At 46.8% G+C, this 18,349-nt stretch overlaps 1 protein-coding gene across 1 annotated transcript in view; it reads right to left on the bottom strand.

Moving 5' to 3' along the window:
• Positions 1-1,100: 1,100 nt before the first annotated feature.
• Positions 1,101-18,349, bottom strand: part of LOC107107635 (vomeronasal type-2 receptor 26-like) — a 20,376-nt gene continuing 3,127 nt past the window's right edge. The window contains exons 2-6 of the mRNA XM_015407939.1: positions 15,753-16,044; positions 10,227-11,057; positions 6,173-6,317; positions 4,572-4,622; positions 1,101-2,011 (exon numbers count right to left, since the gene is read on the bottom strand). Coding sequence (XP_015263425.1) covers positions 1,101-2,011; positions 4,572-4,622; positions 6,173-6,317; positions 10,227-11,057; positions 15,753-16,044 — 2,230 coding nt within the window. The remainder of the gene's footprint in view (positions 2,012-4,571; positions 4,623-6,172; positions 6,318-10,226; positions 11,058-15,752; positions 16,045-18,349) is intronic.

Genomic DNA, 18,349 nt, shown 5'->3' on the forward strand with positions numbered 1-18,349 from the left:
CTCCTCCACTGGACGTTTTCAGGCGGAGACTGGATGACCATATTTCTGGTATGTTGTAGGGCTGTCTTTCGGCTACGCTCCTGCAGAGTGCAGGGGGTTGGACTAGATGACCTTCGAGGTCCCTTCCAACTCTAACGTTCTGTGATTCCATGATTCTACAGTTCACCCAAAAAGGAAGATCTGTCTTGCTACTTTGTCAGGTATTGCTGCAGGGCAGGAAGCAGAAATGCCGATTCAGTGTTCAAACTGCTGTTTAATATTGTTAAGTGGAACAAGCTAGGTAGATCGCAAGCAAAGTGAGCAGGGAAGGTCCCCTAGTAAAGTCAATAAATACAATTCCCAAACCAAATGTCTTGTTATTTAGTTATTTATTTATGTATTATTTGCATTTATATCCCATCCATCCCGTGGACGGGCTCAGGGTGGGTAACATCATTATAATAAATACAATTTCAGTTTAAAACACGATAAAACATTATAATTAAAACAAGGGGTACAGCTTGAGACAGCGTCAGTTGGGTACAAAGTTCTGGCCCGGTGGTGCGGTGAGTTAAAGGCCAGTTGTCTGTGGTCAGTAAATAGACGGGTGACAGCAACCTCAAGGAGACCATATATGGGCGCAAGCTGCCTCAACCAAAGGCTTGGCGGAAGAGCTCCGTCTCGCAGGCCCTGCGGAATTGAAGGAGATCCCGCAGGTCCCTGGTCTCAATAGGGAGCGTGTTCCACCAGGCTGGGGGCCAGGACGGAGAAGGCTCTGGCCCTGGTGGAGGAAAGACTGGCATCCTTAGTTATCATTAGTGGTATGCTGGATATAGGCCCCGGTCACACGGAGGATTTGCTGCAGGAGAGGCACAAATGTCGGGCAGAGTATGCGGGTACGATCACAAGGACACATCTGGCAAGCGTAGCACACCCATCGCCGACCCGTAGCATCCGCCCGAAGATCCGGAGTTAAAAAAATACCCGGGAAAGCCTACTAGCGAGCGGTTTGCTACGGGCCGTCAACAGAATACCCGCGTGTGATCGCTCAAGCGCGCTCCTCTCGTGTGACCGGGGCCGTAGACTTGCAAAGTTTGAAAAAAACAAAACTGTATGGGAAGTTATAGGGGCTCTCTCATTTTCATCATTAGATGCTCCTTGGTGTTGAGATCAGGCCTCAGTACGATAATGTAGCATTTAGGAAGGAAGATGCACCCCATTAGGCCAGCGCTGGAGGTCAATATGGAGAAGACCTGCACGGCGACCATGTATTTCCCCTTTGTGCTCAGGTAGGTGGGCACAAAGGACGCCCACACACTGCAGAACACAAGCATGCTGAAGGTGATCAGCTTGGCCTCGTTGAAGGCCCCAGGCAGCTTCCGGGCAAGGAAAGCCACCGTGAAGGAGATAGCAGCCAAGAAGCCCAAGTATCCCAGTACACCGTAAAACATGGCAACCGATCCTTCGTTGCATTGCAGTGTGATCTGTCCAGCCTGGGAGTGCATGTCAGATTCTGGGAAAGGAGGAGAGGTTCCCAGCCAGACGACACAGAGGCCAACTTGGATACCAGAAAAAGAAACGACGATGGAGTTGGCCAGACCCTTCCCCAGCCATTTCCTCATCCTGTTTCCCGGCTTGGTAGCCATGAAGGCCACCACCACGGTGATTGTTTTGGCCAAGACAGAAGAGACGGCGACTGAGAAGATGGTGCCGAACATGGTCTGTCGGAGAAGGCAGGTCAGTTTCCTTGGCTGGCCAATGAACAGGAAGGAGGAGAGAAAGGAAAGGAGGAGGGAGACGAGGAGAATGTAGGAGAGGTCTCGGTTGTTGGCTTTGACTACCGGCGTGTGTAGGAATTTGATAAACAGGGCTAAAACAAAACTTGAAATGAGGGACAAGAGCAGGGCACAGAAAGCGAGGGTGATCCCCAGGGGTTCTTCATAGGTTAGGAAGGTGATAATCTTGGGGACACACTGAGACCGGTCCTCGTTTGAATGCTGATCTTCTGGACACCTGGTGCAACGCTCTGCATCTGAAACGAACAAGAATGATCCAGTTAGGTAAAGGTAAAGGTAAAGGTTCCCTTGCTCGAAAGCCAGTCGAATTCGACTCTAGGGTTGCGGTGCTCATCTCCATTTCAAAGCCAAAGAGCCAGCGCTGTCCGAAGACGTTTCCGTGGTCATGTGGCTGGCAAGGCGCACAGAACGCTGTTACCTTCCCACCGAAGTGGTACCTATTTATCGACTTGCAATTTCTTGCTTTCGAACTGCTAGGTTGGCAGGAGCTGGAACTAGACGGGAGCTCACTCGGTCATGCGGCACCCTGGGTCTCGAACTGCTGAACTACCGACCTTCCACAGCCTGCAGTTCAGCGTCTTAATCACTTGAGCCACCGCAGCTCCTTGATCCAGATACTCTCCATAAAAACAATATTTCAGTGCGAGACTTCAAATAGCAAAAGACTCAATGAAGACAGAGATGGTGTTGGTGGCGGCTACAATCATGGACGGGCTTCAAGAGGGAATGGGATAAACACACGGAGCAGAGGTCCATCAGTGGCTATTAGCTACAGTATAGATGGGATCTCTTGCTCTGGGGCAAGTGATGCTCTGTATTCTTGGTGCTTGGAGGAGGCAACAGTGGGAGGGCTTCTAGTGTCCTGGCCCCACTGATGAATCTCCTAATGGCATCTGGTATTTGGATGGGCCATTGACTTGATCAATAAATTGGCTTCTCTTATGTTCTTATGAGGGCAAGAACCGGGATCAGGAAAGGCACAAGTTTACTGGTGATGCCCCAGATTACGTTCTAGTTAGTACCGCATAAAGCAGATCTTAGTTAGCAAGGCTCTGACAATGAGACATGAGTTCTATTCTGGAATTTGGACAAATGAAGCTGCTTTATTACTGAATCAGACCCTCGGTCTAGCAAGGTCGGTATTATCTACTCAGACTGGTAGTCGCTCTTCAGATCTCAGGTGGAGGTCCTTCACTTCACCAATGGCCTGATCCTTTAAACTGGAGATGCTGGGGACTGAACGTGGTACCTTCTGCATTGCCCAAGCAGGTATTCTACCTCTGAGCCACAGCCTCTACTCATTCTATGAGATCCTTGGATGCCCCAGTCAAAACCTGAACGTCATTTAAACAAACAGCGGGGAACACAAGGGACAGAGAGCTGGCATTGGTGAACGTGGCTTGGCCAACATCAGACCAGCCACAGGTTTTGTGGATGAGAGGTACTGATGTTCCTCTCTGCAGAGCACAATCCCAGCTGCTGCGCCACATGAGATGTGGTGGAGGAGGAAAGTAATGTCAGGTCTCAGCTGGTTTATGGAGGTCCCTCGTGTGGTTTTCAAGGCCAGAGAATAACAGAGGTGGTTTGCTACTGACGGTTTCTGCGTCATGACCCTGGTGTACCTTGATGGTCTCCAATGCAAAGACTAAATACCGCTGACCCTAATTAGCTTCCGAGATCTGACGAGATCGGGCTGGTCTGACCATCCGGTTCAGGGCATGTGAGACATATATGTTTGAATACGGCTCCAATGCCCAGTGCTGTGTGGACTGGCATGTGCAACCCCCCCTCCCCAAACCTGGGTGAAGAACGTTCCCCTTTCCTGCATCTCACCCCCCCCCACACACACACCAACCTCATATATTAGGGGTCTGAGAGCCAGTTTGATGTAGTGGTTAAGTGCGCGGACTCTAATCTGGGAGAACTGGGTTTGATTCCCCCACTCCTCCACTTGCACCTGGCTGGATGACCTTGGGCAAGCCGTAGTTCTGATAAGAGCTGTCCTTGAAAAAAGAGCAGTTTCTGTCAGAGCTCTCTCAGCCCCACCTGCCTCACCGGGTGTCTGTTGTGGGGAGGGGAAGGGGAAGGAGTTTGTAAGCCGCTCTGAGACTCCTTTGGGTAGTGAAGGGCGGGGTATAAATCCAATCTCTTCTTCTTTTTCATATAAACGTATTTTTAAAAAGCCACAGAAAATGCCTGGATGAATCTCCCCCCCCCCCCACTATCCAGCATTGCTTTCTTCTAGAATAATCGCCTTTTTAAAAAAATAAAGTTTTATTCAGGGGTCATTTCATAGAAAAAGAGGTGCAGGAGCTCATTAGCATAACATTTGCATATGCCACACACCCTGACATCACCGGAAGTGTGTCAGAAGGCAACACCCACTGCTCAGGCTCCACTGGATTGTTTTGGATTGCTAGCTATTGGAGGGGGAAACATGCAGATCTGCCCTCACAGAGGAGGGAGAGCTTGTACCTGAATAAAACTTGGTCTTAAAGGTGCCACTGGACTGTTTTGGACCAGGGGGCCAGGGGGGGGGCTTACCTGGCTGTTTCTTGCTCTGACTGAGGGCTGCTGGGAGCAGGGGGTGTGGCTTGTTGCATGTGCCCGCCCCCCAGGCTCTTTACTGCTGGAGCTCTGCTCCTGGGCGCTCCTGAAGGAAATGACCCCTGGTTTTATTAGTTTATATATAGAAAGGGGGGAAGGGATAGAATATTCACCTTCTTGAATAGAGATGGCCCCTTTCTGGCATGGGGAACACGTATAGCAGCAGCGTGGCTGTTCTTTCTGAATTACCTTGGTGTAACCAGGGTGGCAACGTCCGGTACACCTGGAAGTAGGCAGGGTCTAAGCAGAAAAAGACAAGGTGCATCAAGGAAAAGGTGTACCACAGTAAGGTAAAGGTTTCCCTTGCTCGAAAGCCAGTCACGTCCGACTCTAGGGTTGCGGTGCTCATCTCCGTTTCAAAGCCGAAGAGCCAGCGCTGTCCGAAGACGTTTCCGTGGTCCTGTGGCCGGCATGACTAAACACCAAGGCGCATGGAACGCTGTTGTCTTCCCACCGAAGCGGTACCTATTTATCTACTTGCAATGTCTTGCTTTTGAACTGCTAGGTTGGCAGGAGCTGGAACTAGAGACGGGAGCTCACTCCATCATGCGGCACACCCGGGTCTCAAACTGCTGAACTACTGACCTTCCACAGCCTGCAGTTCAGCGTCTTATCTTAACCACTTGAGCCACCGCAGCTCCACAGTACCACAGTAGAAGTTACTTATAATATTGGAAAAGACACAAAAGAACCTCTCTCCCAGTTTTTGGACTAATTAACCCCAGAAGCTTTTTTTTGAAGGCCATAATTCTAATGCACAGCGTGCTCACCACAGTGTATCCTGTCCTTCCTCCCAGTAGCTGGAATTTAGTAAGAATGAAGCCGCAGGAGAGGAGCACATTAGTTGTATGAAAGAGAGGAGGGGGTTAGATCAGGGGGCATGTGGAAAAATCACAAAAGAGTCGTCGCCAATGTTGAGTGAAACAGGTCGAAGGAGATACAGTGAGAGCTGTAAGAAGAAGACCCTTTTATGCCAATAAAGGTATTTGGATTTGGAAGAACACTCTCCACATTCAGAGGCAGCAAACCACTGAATATCAGTGGCTAGAAGTTAGCATCAGGGGAAGTCTTTGATCTGTGTGACCTGTTGGTTGACCCTCCAGGGCAAGTGGCTGACTACTGTGTGACACAGGATGCTGGACTAGATAGACCACTGGTCTGATTCGGTGGGGCACTTCTTATGACATTAACTGGGGTAGCGAAAGGGAGAGACTGGAGTGGAAAGCTTCAGTTTTAATCACAGAAGAAGGAAGACAAGAAAGAACTGATTGGAGGATGAATCCTTTGCTCAGAAACTATCTTGCTCAGCAATATGTTTCTCCTTTTGATAGCGAATGGCTTAAACTGCAAATTAAACGTTTCCTTCCATAAAAATGGAGTTTTTAGAGTAGCTACTCTGTTCACATAAAATCTGAGACTAGGTCATGTTAACTACTAAAGCAATAAGAGTGTCCAGGAAAAGGCTATTCTTTATTTGAATGGGAAGCATATGGTTTAGTTTCCAGAAGGACAAACAAGCCTATCTATATATAAGTATCTGGTGGTGGCAAAAGATACAAGCATCCTTTTTCGGCCAGAAATGATGGAATGAGAATGAGTTCCTGCCTCGTTATCATCTAGCAACTTAGGACTTTGGTTAGTTGGGTAAATTTCCTATCCCTAGTAGACTGAAGATGTCTGCAGTGGCTGTTTTATTATATCACCCACCTGGTTCAATTGCCTGGGCCACACTATGGATTGTTGGTCGATGGACAGTTTTAGTTCTTGGGACGAATCTCTTTCTAGGCTACCAACACGTATTTTGGTAATGGACTTGTTGGGGAACACCACCCAGTTCACAATATCAAAGTTGGTTGCCAGGTCTCCATTCTGATCCAAATAAACTCCATCGGTTGAAATATTGTAGAACCTGAAACTTCTCAGGAAAGGGTGGAGCTAGAATGGGAGAGGGAAACACCAGCTTTTAGGAAACAGGAATCTATATTAGCCATGTAAATGGACCTTGTCTGGATTGATCCCCCCCCGCCCCAGCAGTGTTCCCTCTAAGCTGAGTTAGTGTGAGCTAGCTCACGGTTTTTTAGCCTCTGGCTCACACAGTTTTGTCATAGCTCAGGAAGGTTGGGCTCCAGAGCAAACTAATTGATGCAGCAGCCAAATCACTTGCTCACAACTTTAATGCTGGTAGCTCACAAAGTAGAACTTTTGCTCACAAGACTCCACAGCTTAGAGGGAACGTTGCCCCCCAGTGATTCAGGGTTCATCCACACACCTTCCGGGCTCATTGAGGTCCATTGCTGAGGCTCACCTTCCCCTTCTCTGTTAAGAGTTAGGGAGCTAGGCCATTGGACTGAGGAGGAGGAAGTGGCCAGAATGGAACCCGCTCTCTCTTGTATCTCTCTTGGATTGGATACACATATGGAGGAGAGGTCCATCAGTGGCTACTAATCACAAGGTACAGATGGAAAACCATATCTGGGGCAGTGAAGTGATGCTCTGAATTCTTGGTGCTTGGGGAGGGGGCAACACTGGGAGGGCTTCTGGAGTTCTGGCCCTGCTGGTGGACCTCCTGATGGCACCTGGTATTTTTGGCCACTGTGTGACACAGAGTGTTGGATTGGATGGGCCCTTGGGTTGATCCAACATGGCTTCTCTTATGTTCTTATGTCTGGGGCAGTGATGCTCTGTACTCTTGGTACAGCCTGACATCCACTGGCATTCCCACATAAACTCCATGAACCAAGGACAGACTTGGATCAGGAAGGCAGGACACCATAATGAAACCAGATTGCTCTTTTCTTCATCAGCAGCCCACGTGAAGAGGTAAGGAGGGACCAGTGAGAATTCACACATGAACACACATATGAAGCTTCCTCATACTGAATCAGACCCTTGGCCCATCTGTTAGCAGCCAGACCCCCCCTGCAGAAGGGCAGTTTGTAGAAGATCCCTCTCTTTCTAGATCCCCCACCCCAATCATATGTGTGTACCACACAGCTTGGCCAGAAATGGAACCAAGATGGAGCTGGGACACACAAAATGGCTGCTGGTCAGAGACAAGCCTGGGAAGACTATTTTGGGTAGGTGACTCAGGGCATCTGTTTTGCTAATAAGCTCTCTACCCACCTGAAAAAGAGAGACCATCTCAACAATGGGCTTATCAGAGAGGCAATACCACCACCCTGACATGATCTCATCACACCTGGTCATGCTTTTCCCTGCCTATTCACCTTAATTACCTGAGCCTGCTTAGGCGGGGTACAAATTTGAAGAAATTAATTAATTAATTAGCAGGCTATCCAAATAACCTGATAGCCTCTCCCATCCTGTGCTCAAAGGGTCATCAGAGAGAACATTACATTTAGCAAACTAATCAGAGCAATACTTCAGAGAAATAAATAATACATTTACACTGGACAATCTCACCAGGCAGCCACTAGCCACACTCATGCAAACTATCACTAATTCCCCCAGATCTTTGTTTACTCCTGGGAAAGCCATCAATCTTCTCACAGATCTTTTGTTTCAACACTTCGTACTTCTCACACGGCTCATCAAGCTATTGTTTTTGTACACAGATACGTCCGCATTGCCCCAGGAGGACACACTTTTCCTATAAAAATGGCACACTCTGTCCAGTCCAGTTGTGTGTGTGTTGTCCTGGATCCAGACCTTTGCTCTTCTACGGACTTCACTCTTCTAGATAGGTAACTATCACCAGCCCTAATCTTTATCCCCGTTACTCTTTGAGAGCTTTGTATGTGTATTTACTTGTGTATGTTTTGCTCTTCCGCCCTCTTTAAATAAAATCCCTTCTATTTTAACTTGGTCTCATTTATTTTGAGAGTTCTCTAAGGGAAAAATGCCTATAAATGCTGGTGGATATCCTGTTTGTTACCCCCTCTCACTAGGCTCTGTCTCCTTTGCTAATTCCCCCAATTAAAAGGAGACCCCCTATTTGGGTAAGAAATCATGGTCAGTATTGTCTCCTCTAGGAGCTGCGGTGGCTCAAGTGGTTAAGACGCTGAACTGCAGGCTGTGGTAGGTCGGTAGTTCAGCAGTTTGAGACCCGGGTGTGCCGCATGACGGAATGAGCTCCCGTCTCTAGTTCCAGCTCCTGCCAACCTAGCAGTTCGAAAGCAAGAAATTGCAAGTAGATAAATAGGGACCACTTCGGTGGGAAGGGAACAGCGTTCCATGCGCCTTGGTGTTTAGTCATGCCGGCCACATGACCAGGGAAACATCTTCGGACAGCGCTGGCTCTTCGGCTTTGAAACGCAGATGAGCACCGCAACCCTAGAGTCGGACGTGACTGGCTTTCGAGCAAGGGAACCTTTACCTTTATTGTCTCCTCAGACTGGCAGTGGCTCTCCAAGGTCTCAGGTGGAGGTCTTTCACATCACATACTACCTGCTCGTCTCACCTGCAGGTGCCAGGGACTGAACCTAGGACCTTCTGCCCACAAACCACAGGCTCTTTCACTGAGCAATGGCCCCTTCCCTGCATGTGTTAAGTTCCATTTAATTGGACCCTTGCTGCAGATCTGAAGCCTCAGGAAAAGGTCCTGGAAGATTCAGTGAAGTCAAAGCCAAAAATAAATTCACCTTGTCTCAGGAGGATCAAAGTGTCAGAAATCAGCAGGGCTCTTTTTGTAGAAAAAGCCCAGCAGGAACTCATTAGCATAATAGGCCACACCCAACACCAGAAACCAATTAGCATATTAGGCCACACCCCTGCCAGCACAGCTCATTAGCACATTAAGATGCACCCCCGTGTTACCAGAAGTGTGGTCATTCAGCCACACCCACCTTTTGCTTGTTATTCTGTTTACCTTGTTTGTGGTCAAAACCCAGGGCCTTTTTTTGGAGCAGGAACTCCTTTGCATGTTAGGCCACACACCCCTAACGTAGCCAATTCTAATGAGTTTCTGCTGTTGGGTGTGGCCTATTATGCTAATGAGTTCCTGCTGGGCGTGGCCACCCGGGGAGCCAGCCGGAACTCCGTTCCTGTGCGTTCCTGCCCAAAAATAGCCCTGCAGGAATGTGTCTCCTGAAAGCACCATATGGAGGTCCCTGACCTGGATAGCCCAGGCTAGCCCGATCTCATCAGATCTCAGAAGTTAAGCAGGGCCAGCCCCGGCTAGTATTTGGAAGGGCAACCTCCAAGGAATACCAGGGGTGCGATGCAGAGGCAGGCAATGGCAAACTGCCTCTGAAATGTCTCTCGCCTCAAAAACAAGTCTAGCTTGCCACCTAGTGGTGCATAACAATAAAGAGCTGGAACTTCTGGTTGCCAAGCAATCTTAGGATCTCCTGGCTATAGTACACACAAGACCATACGATAATTATTATTAATTACAACGGAGGGAAGCAAAAGCAGAGGCCTTCATCTGGAGTCTCGCAAACTGAACCTTCTCAGACTTTAGATCTGAAATGGAACAGACTGTGATTTTCAGTGGTGCTACATATGAGGTGCTGGAGAAGACTCTTGAGAGTCCCTTGGACTGCAAGAAGATCAAATCAGTCAATCCTAAAAGAAATCAACCCTGACTGTTCCCTGGAAGGCCAGATAATGAAACTGAAGCTCAAATACTCTGGCCACCCAATGAGAAGGGAGCACTCACTGGAGAAGACCCTGATGCTGGGAAAGACTGAAGGTCAAAGAAGACGGGGACGGCAAAGGATGAGATGGCTAGACAGTGTCATAGATGCAACGAACATGAAACTGAGCAAACTTCAGAGGACAGCGGAAGACAGGAGGGCCTGGCAGGATCTAGTCCATGGGGTTGCGAAGAGTCGGACTCGACTGTGCGACTGAACAACAACAACATATGAGAAAAAGGAGTACCTGCCACGACTGTAACCTCTGGAGCATCAACTTTTTTCTGCCCACCATCACCATCTGCCGAGATCGGGAGATGTAGGCTGCATGTAAGGCATTCCCCATAGCTTGGAGGGTGTTGTATATACCATAGCTGTCTTGAGACAGAGTTCTTTCAAGGAGCTCCTGGGGCGGATTCTGCAGTTTCTCTTCCTCTCTACATTTTGCCCAGCGGCTTAATGAATATTCAGAAGATGGACAGTGGAATGCTTTAAACCCAAACGCCTCAATAGCACTGTCCATATCATATGTCGGGAAACCAACATTGTTTGGCCTTCTCTTTGTCTGGATTAAGAAGGACAAAGATCCATGGATCTGCTGGATGTCAAAAGCGCTGTCCGTCAAGCCAAATGTGATGTCTGACAAAGCCACCGTGATCCAAACTCTCCACATTTTGGATTTAATACGCCTGTAGATTTGTTTGAGCACAAATGTTAGACCTGCCAAGTAGTGAAGGCCCCCATAGTAAACATATACATAGATGTTTTTCTGTATAGAAAGGGAAGTCACGCGGCTCAGATATTTATGTATTTTTCCAATGTAACCAAGATTCAGTCCTATTATTCTTTGTGAGAACACGACACAAATATCGCTCCTGGTGAGAACAGGTGTCACTGTGCTTATGAACCTTTCTCCGCTGTCGGTGTCCGGAGCAAAGAGACCGATCCATGTCCATCGAAAATGCAAGAGCAGTTTGGCAATTCCCAGGTACTGGGGCTCTGCTTTCGGGATCATCCGGTAGAAGAAAGGAAACTGAGTTTTATCAGTAAGAACATGTGAACGAACACCGTAGTTGACCTAGTCAAGAGAGGAAGAGAGAATTCTCTTGATATGGTTTCAAGATAAAGCTCCGATTCAGGCCTGTGAAGGATTGCTGGTAGGCAAGAAAAACAACTGGGTTGTTCCTCGTCCATGATCCAAATCTCCCCTTACAAGATACTATAAACTACTGAGGATTTCAGCCAGCTGATTTACCTTCTCTCCTCTGTTTTCTCTTTCCACTGTTTTAACTGAACAAAGTTTGAGTCCAGTGGCACCTTGAAGACCAACAAAGTTTTATTCACTGTATAAGCTTTTGTGTGCCTACGCACAAAAGCTCGTACCATGAATAAAAACTTCGTTGGTCTTAAAGGTGCCACTGGACTCAAACTTTGTTCTGCTACTTCAGACTAACACAGTGTAGTGGTTAAGTGTGCGGACTCTAATCTGGGAGAACTGGGTTTGATTCCCCACTCCTCCACTTGCACCTACTGATGTGACCTTGGGTCAGTCACAAGCTCTGGCACAGCTGTCCTTGAAAAAGAGCAGTTCCTGTCAAGAGCTCTCTCAGCCCCACCCACCTCACAGGGTGTCTGTTGTGGGGAGGGGAAGGGAAAGGAGTTTGTAAGCCGCTCTGAGACACCTTGGGTAGTGAAGGGCGGGGTATAAATCCAATCTCTCTCTTCCTCTTCTTCTTCTACCCCACCTGAATCCACCTTTGTAATTGTCATTGGCTTTCAACATTGCAAAAACGATAGGTGCAGTGATCATTAATCGTCTATCTAGCTATCATCCATCCATCCATCCTTCTATCATCTTCCAGACCTTTTGGAGGATGGGAGACATGACACAAGACTGAAGGAGGAAAGATGTTATCCCAATTTTTTTTTAAAAAAGGGAGAAGGGATGACCCATCAAACTACAGGCCAGGCACACTGACCTCTGTCCCAGGGAAGAGACTGGAACAGATTTTAAAGGGATCTATCCGAGAGCATCTAAAGGACAACTTGGTGATCCAGGGAAGTCAGCACGGGTTTGTCTCCAACAGGTCCTGCCAGACCAACCTCATCTCCTTCTTCGATCAAGTGACGAGCTTACTGGATCGAGGGAATGCTGTTGATATTGTTTACATGGATTTCAGTAAAGCTTTTGACAAGGTACCCCACGATGTTCTGATGGGTAAAATGGAGGACTGTGAACTGGACTCTAGGATAGTTAGGTTGGTATGGAACTGGTTGGAGAACCACACTCAAAGGGTAGTTGTTAATGGCATTTCATTTGAATGGAGGCAGGGCCGGCTCACTCACTAGGCGAACTAGGCAATCGCCTAGAGTGGGACGGCCCTTAGGGGCACCAAACTGCACCCAGCCCCGTACTCTGGGAGTTTCTTGATTATTTGTGTTTTTCATTCTTCCTAAAATGCATTTATTTTTGGAAATTGGTGGGCGCATGGGGGGGGAGAAGGGATCCTCGCCTAGGGTGCAAAATAAGCTGGAGCCAGCCCTGAATGGAGGGAGGTGTCCAGTGGGGTGCCACAGGGCTCGGTTCTGGGCCCGGTACTTTTAAATATTTTTTATAAATTAACTGGATGAGGGTGTGCAAACAGGCAGATGACACCAAATTGGGAGGAGCAGCAAAAACACCAGAAGATAAAGATAGAATCCAGCGATATCTGAACACACTGGAAAAGTGGGAGGATGTGAACAAGACACAATTTTACAAGGATAAGTGCTGAGTTTTACATCTGGGTAACAAAAACGAGGAACACGCATACTAGATGGGGGATACACTTCTGAGTAGCAATGTGTGTGGACAAGATCTTGGGGTATGGGTGGACCGTAAGTTATCTATGAGCAGCCAGCATGATGCAGCAACAAAAAAAGGCTAATGGGATCTTGGGGTGTATCAACAGAGGCATAACATCCAAATCGCAAGATGTCATAGTCGTGTGTGCCATTCTGGAGGCTTCATTTCAAAAAAGGATGTGGACAGAATGGAGCGGGTGCAGAGGAGAGTGATGAGGATGATTGGGGGCAGTGTTCCCTCTAAGCTGAGTTAGTGTGAGCTAGCTCACAGGTTTTTACCTTTGAGCTCTCACATTTTTTTTTCTTAGCTCAGGAACAATGGCGCCAGAGCAAACTAATTTATGGCATAGCCAAATCACTCACTCACAACTTCCATGCCTGTAGCTCACTAAGCAGAATTTTTGCTCACAAGACTCCACAACTTAGAGGGAACATTGATTGGGGGCCTGGAGACCAAGCCCTGTGAGGAAAGGCTGAGGGACCCAGGAATGTTCAGTCTGGAGAAGAGGAGGTTGAGGGGGGACATGATTGTGCTCTATAAGTATTTGAAGGGCTGTCCCTTAGAGGAGGGCAGGGAGCTCTTCCTGTTGGCAGAAGAGGATAGGACTCGAAATAATGGTTTTAAATTAAGGGTGGGAAGGTACTAGCTGGATAACTTGTTTACAGTAAGAGTTGTGCAACAGTGGGATCAGCCGCCTAGGGAGGTGGTGAGCTCCCCCTCACTGGCAGTCTTTAAGCAGTGAATGGACAGACACTTGTCAGGGAGGCTCTAGGCTGATCCTGCACTGAGCAGGGGGTTGGACTAGATGGCCTGCCTGGCCCCTTCCAGCTCTGTGATTCTCTGATTCTATGATCCATCATCCAGCCATCTGTCTGTCTGTCTGTCTACATACATACATACACACATAAACATACTTCTTTTATATCCCGGTTTTCTCACTAAGACTCAAGGAAGATCACATCATATAATAATATAATGCTATCTGATTGCATTGTTTTATTTATTTATTTATTTATTTAATTGCATTTATACCCCGCCCTGAGCCTGTTCGCAGGGAGGGTGGGGTATAAATGCAATAAATAAATAAATAAATAAAATAATGCAATCAGATAGCATAAAGCATCTGATAAACAATGTAACAGGACTAGGATTACAAAATTAGGAAACAGTGCAGAAGGAAAAGTTATCAGACAAGATATGTCATCATCAATCCAGAAAATGGCATTAGAAAGTAGAAGACGGTTCAGCAATCAGCAAGAGTGGGACGAAACATACAATAAACCTCGAAGAGGACTCCAGTCTTGTTCCTGAACCATTCCATTATACTCCAGCCCTGTTCTTTTTCTAAACATGTCATCCTGAACAATTCTATTTTATACAGTAGCAGTATTTTGATTGTATATCACCACCAATGCTCCCTCTAAGCTGTGGAGTCTTGTGAGCAGAAATTCTACTTTGTGAGTTACTGGCATTAAAGTTGTGAGAGAGTGATTTGGCTGCTGCATAAACTAGTTTGCTCTGGTGCTGTCCTTTTTGAGCTAATACAAAAATGTGTGTGAGCCGGAGGCTAAAAAACTGTGAGCTAGCTCACACTAAGCTTAGAGGGATCGCCACCTTTTTTGCTGATCATGCATGCCTTCTGAAGTCTGTGAGATCATGCATGGTTCAATCTTCTGTGAATTCTGGCTGCATAACACTTTAGTCTCTGACAGTTAATTGAAACAGTTACCGAAAAAGGGATTAATTGCCTTTTAATTATCTTGCTTTAGAAGAGATAATGTGTATGTGTATTTGATTACTGTGTATGCACCTGTTGATTATATCCTACTAAGTTAAGAGCCAACCACTTATCTAGATAGTAATCCCATGATTAAGAGAGAAGAGATTTAGAGTAAGAGAAGACTGATATATTCCTATTAAAATGTGCTACAAGGATGGGCAAATCAGATTTCTCTGGATGGAAGTCTAAGAAAAATATTATATAATCTCTCTCTCTCTCTCTCTCTCTCTCTCTCTCTCTCTCTCTCTCTCTCTCTGTGCGTGTGTGTGTGTGACTTGGCCATATATGAAAATATCTAATAGTAGTGACAGAATGACCTGAAACCTACCGTAGTTTGCTTTTAAAATATTACTTACTATACTATGATTAAGAAATTAAGAAACTCTGATAATTTTAGAGCTTGCTTTAACAGTAATTATAGGGTTAATTTTCATGCGCTTGCATTTTCTAATATCTTGATTAAGAAAGAGAACTGTTTCTTTTTTCTTCTTCTTTCAATAAGAGGTCTCTGAAGGTTATTGGCCCGGTTTTAATTCAAAAGAGAACTCACAACTAACTCATTTGTGTGATCAGATCATCTCTGCTTTGGATGCAGGAAGAAGAAGAAGAAGAAGAAGAAGAAGAAGAAGAAGAAGAAGAAGAAGAAGAAGAAGAAGAAGAAGAAGAAGAAGAAGAAGAAGAAGAAGAAGAAGAAGAAGAATTTACACCCCGCCCTTCACTCAGAGTTTCAGAGCGGCTTACAATCTCCTTTCCCTTCCCCTTCCCCTCCCCACAACAGACACCCTGTGAGGTAGGTGGAGCTGAGAGAGCTCTTTGAGAACTGCTCTTGAGAGGACAGCTCTGAGAGAACTTGCGACTGGCCCAAGGTCACCCAGCTGGCTTCATGTGGAGGAACGGGGAATCAAACCCATTTCTCCCAGATTAGAGTCCGCACTCTTAACCACTACACCAAACTGACTCTACACTACACCAAACCGGTCCCAGGTTAAGTCCCTAGCATCTCCAGCAAAAAGAATCAGGCTGTGGGTGATGTGCAAGACCTCTGCCGGGGGCCCTGGAGAGCCAAGGCCTGTCTGAGTAGACAATACTGACCCTGATGGATCAACGGTCTGATTCAGTATAAGGCAGCCTCATGTATTCATGTATACCTGTGGGATTTTGTAAATGCCCAACATGGCTGAAATTGCGATGGAGTTTTCAGAGTCTGTTCCCTCCAGAACCGCCAGCGGGTCCCTTCGTCTTCCACAGTTGTAGTCTGGAACATTCGTCTGTCCAGGAGGCAGCATGTCCAGGAGGGCATCAAAGGTTATTCTTGAGTCAAAATAGTTCTCATAGATGCTGTAGCCCAGGGTGATGTTAGGCAAAACTCTCGGATTCTGGTTAATCTCCTGAATGGCGAATTTGAAGGACAGGATATCCCAGTATGTTGCAAGTGGGATCCTGAGAATAAACATATATACCACATCGTCATCTTCTACGCATTGAAAACAAAATGTCAAATGTGTACTTTTTAAAATTCAATTTGATGAAGAACATAAGAACACAAGAGAAGCCAGTGTTGGATCAGGCCAATGGCCCATCCAGTCCAACACTCCGTCACACAGTGGCCAAAAATACCAGGTGCCATCAGGAGGTCCAGCAGTGGGGGCCAGGACACAAGAAGCCCTCCCACTGCTGTCCCCCCCAGGCACCAAGAATGCAGTGCATCACCTGCCCCAGCCTGTGAGTTCCTATCCATACCTTGTGGCTAATAGCCACCGATGGACCTCTGCTCCAGATGTTTACCCAGTTCCCTCTTGAAGCCGTCCATGCTTGTAGCCGCCACCACTTCCTGTGGCAGTGAATTCCATGTATAAATCACTCTTTGGGTGAAGAAGTACTTCCTTTTATCCGTTCTAACCCGACCGCTCAGCAATTTCATGGGGTGCCCATGAGTTCTTGTGTTGTGAGAAAGGGAGGAAAGTACCTCTTTCTCTACCTGCTCTTTCCCACGCATAATCTTATAAACCTCGATCATGTCACCCCTCAGCCGTCATTTATGTCTAGAGGAGCTCAGATCCAGTGCCCAAATCACAGTAGCAAATCCCTATGTAACGGAGAATGAGGGTTTGGGAGTTATAGCGGATTGTCTAGTCGAAAAGCTAGCTAACACATACTAAGAAAAGAGCGAGAGTCCAGTAGCACCTTAAAGACTAACCAAATTGTTGGCAAGGGATGAGCTTTCGTGAGTCACTGCTCACGTCTTCAGATACAGCCTGAGCGAATGTCCGTCTGTCCTTATATCACAAAGTTGGTGGACTTCCATTCTGCATGGCTAAATGTGGTGCCTTCCATGGAGATAGATCAAGATGGGTATCTGTGTTAGTCTGTCCGTAGCAGTAGAAAAGAACAAGACACCTTAAAGACAAACAAAATTTGTGGCGGGGGATGAGGTTTCCTGAGTCACTGCTCGCTTTTTCAGAAGAGTCTGAAGTATCTGAAGAAGTGAGCAGTTAACTCACAAAAGCTCATGCTCTGCCAAAATGTTTTGTTAGTCATTAAGGTGCTACTGGACTGTTGCTGTTTTCTACTGCTACGGACAGACTAACACGGCTACCCATCTTGATACTAAGAAAATCATGGGTCTAAGAAGAAGCGATTGGATTTATACCCCGCCCTTCACTCCCCAAAGGTGTCTCAGAGCTGCTTACGAACTCCTTTCCCTTCCCCTCCCCACAACAGACACCCTGTGAGGTAGAAAAAGAAGAGATTAGATTTATACCCTGCCCTTCACTACCCAAAGGAGTCTCAGAGCGGCTTACAAACTCCTTTCCCTTCCCCTCCCCACAACAGACACCCTGTGCGGGAGGTGGGGCCGAGAGAGCTCTTGACAGAAACTGCTCTTTTTCAAGGACGGCTCTTATCAGAACTAGGACTTGCCCAAGGTCATCCAGCCAGGTGCAAGTGGAGGAGTGGGGAATCAAACCTGGTCCTCCCAGATTAGAGTCCACGCACTTAACCACTACACCAAACTGGCTCTCTACATTGGGTCTCCCAGCTGCCTGTTGCCCAAGAATAGACCATAATTCCAGGTTGTGTGTGTGAGACGGTGTGTGGAAATAAAACTCTGTTCTGTGGCAACTCTGCTCCAGGGCCCCATTGTGACCTCCACGGGTCTAGGCATTTTTGCCTTTCTGAGCCCCTCCCACCATAATAATATCAGTATTAATTATATATAACTTTATTAATTATATATAACTTTAAATACTTCAACATTTTATTTTTTTCTGTTTCAGGCAAAATTTAATAGGTTTTCGTATGCTCCAGAATTTCATTCTTTTCTGATGTGAGAAAAAAAAACATTCAAACGTTTATTTCAACCCTAACTGTTTTTTTCTTCTGGTTTAAAAACAAAAACATTTTTGTGGGTCCCTAAAAGTATTGTGGGCTCCAAGCACTATGCTTACTGTGCCTAATGGGTAAGTCGGCCCTCCTCTGCTCTCCCGGGCAATCCCGAGTGATTGGTGTAGTGGTTATGTGTGCAGACTCTAATCTGGGAGAACCGGGTTTGATTCCCCACTCCTCCACTTGCACCTGGCTGGATGACCTTTATTTATTTATTTATTTCAGCTTACTACCCCGCTCTAACCCCTAAGGGGTCTCTGAGCGGCTACAGTTACTCATTTATCCCTAACCTATGGCCACAATTATTGGGGGTGGGGACAATCCCTACCGGCACCCAGTGGAGGGGTTTTTCTCCTAGTTC

This window comes from Gekko japonicus, unplaced genomic scaffold (genome assembly GCF_001447785.1).
Source record: "Gekko japonicus isolate JY-2015 unplaced genomic scaffold, Gekko_japonicus_V1.1 scaffold5688, whole genome shotgun sequence".
NCBI lineage: Eukaryota > Metazoa > Chordata > Lepidosauria > Squamata > Gekkonidae > Gekko > Gekko japonicus.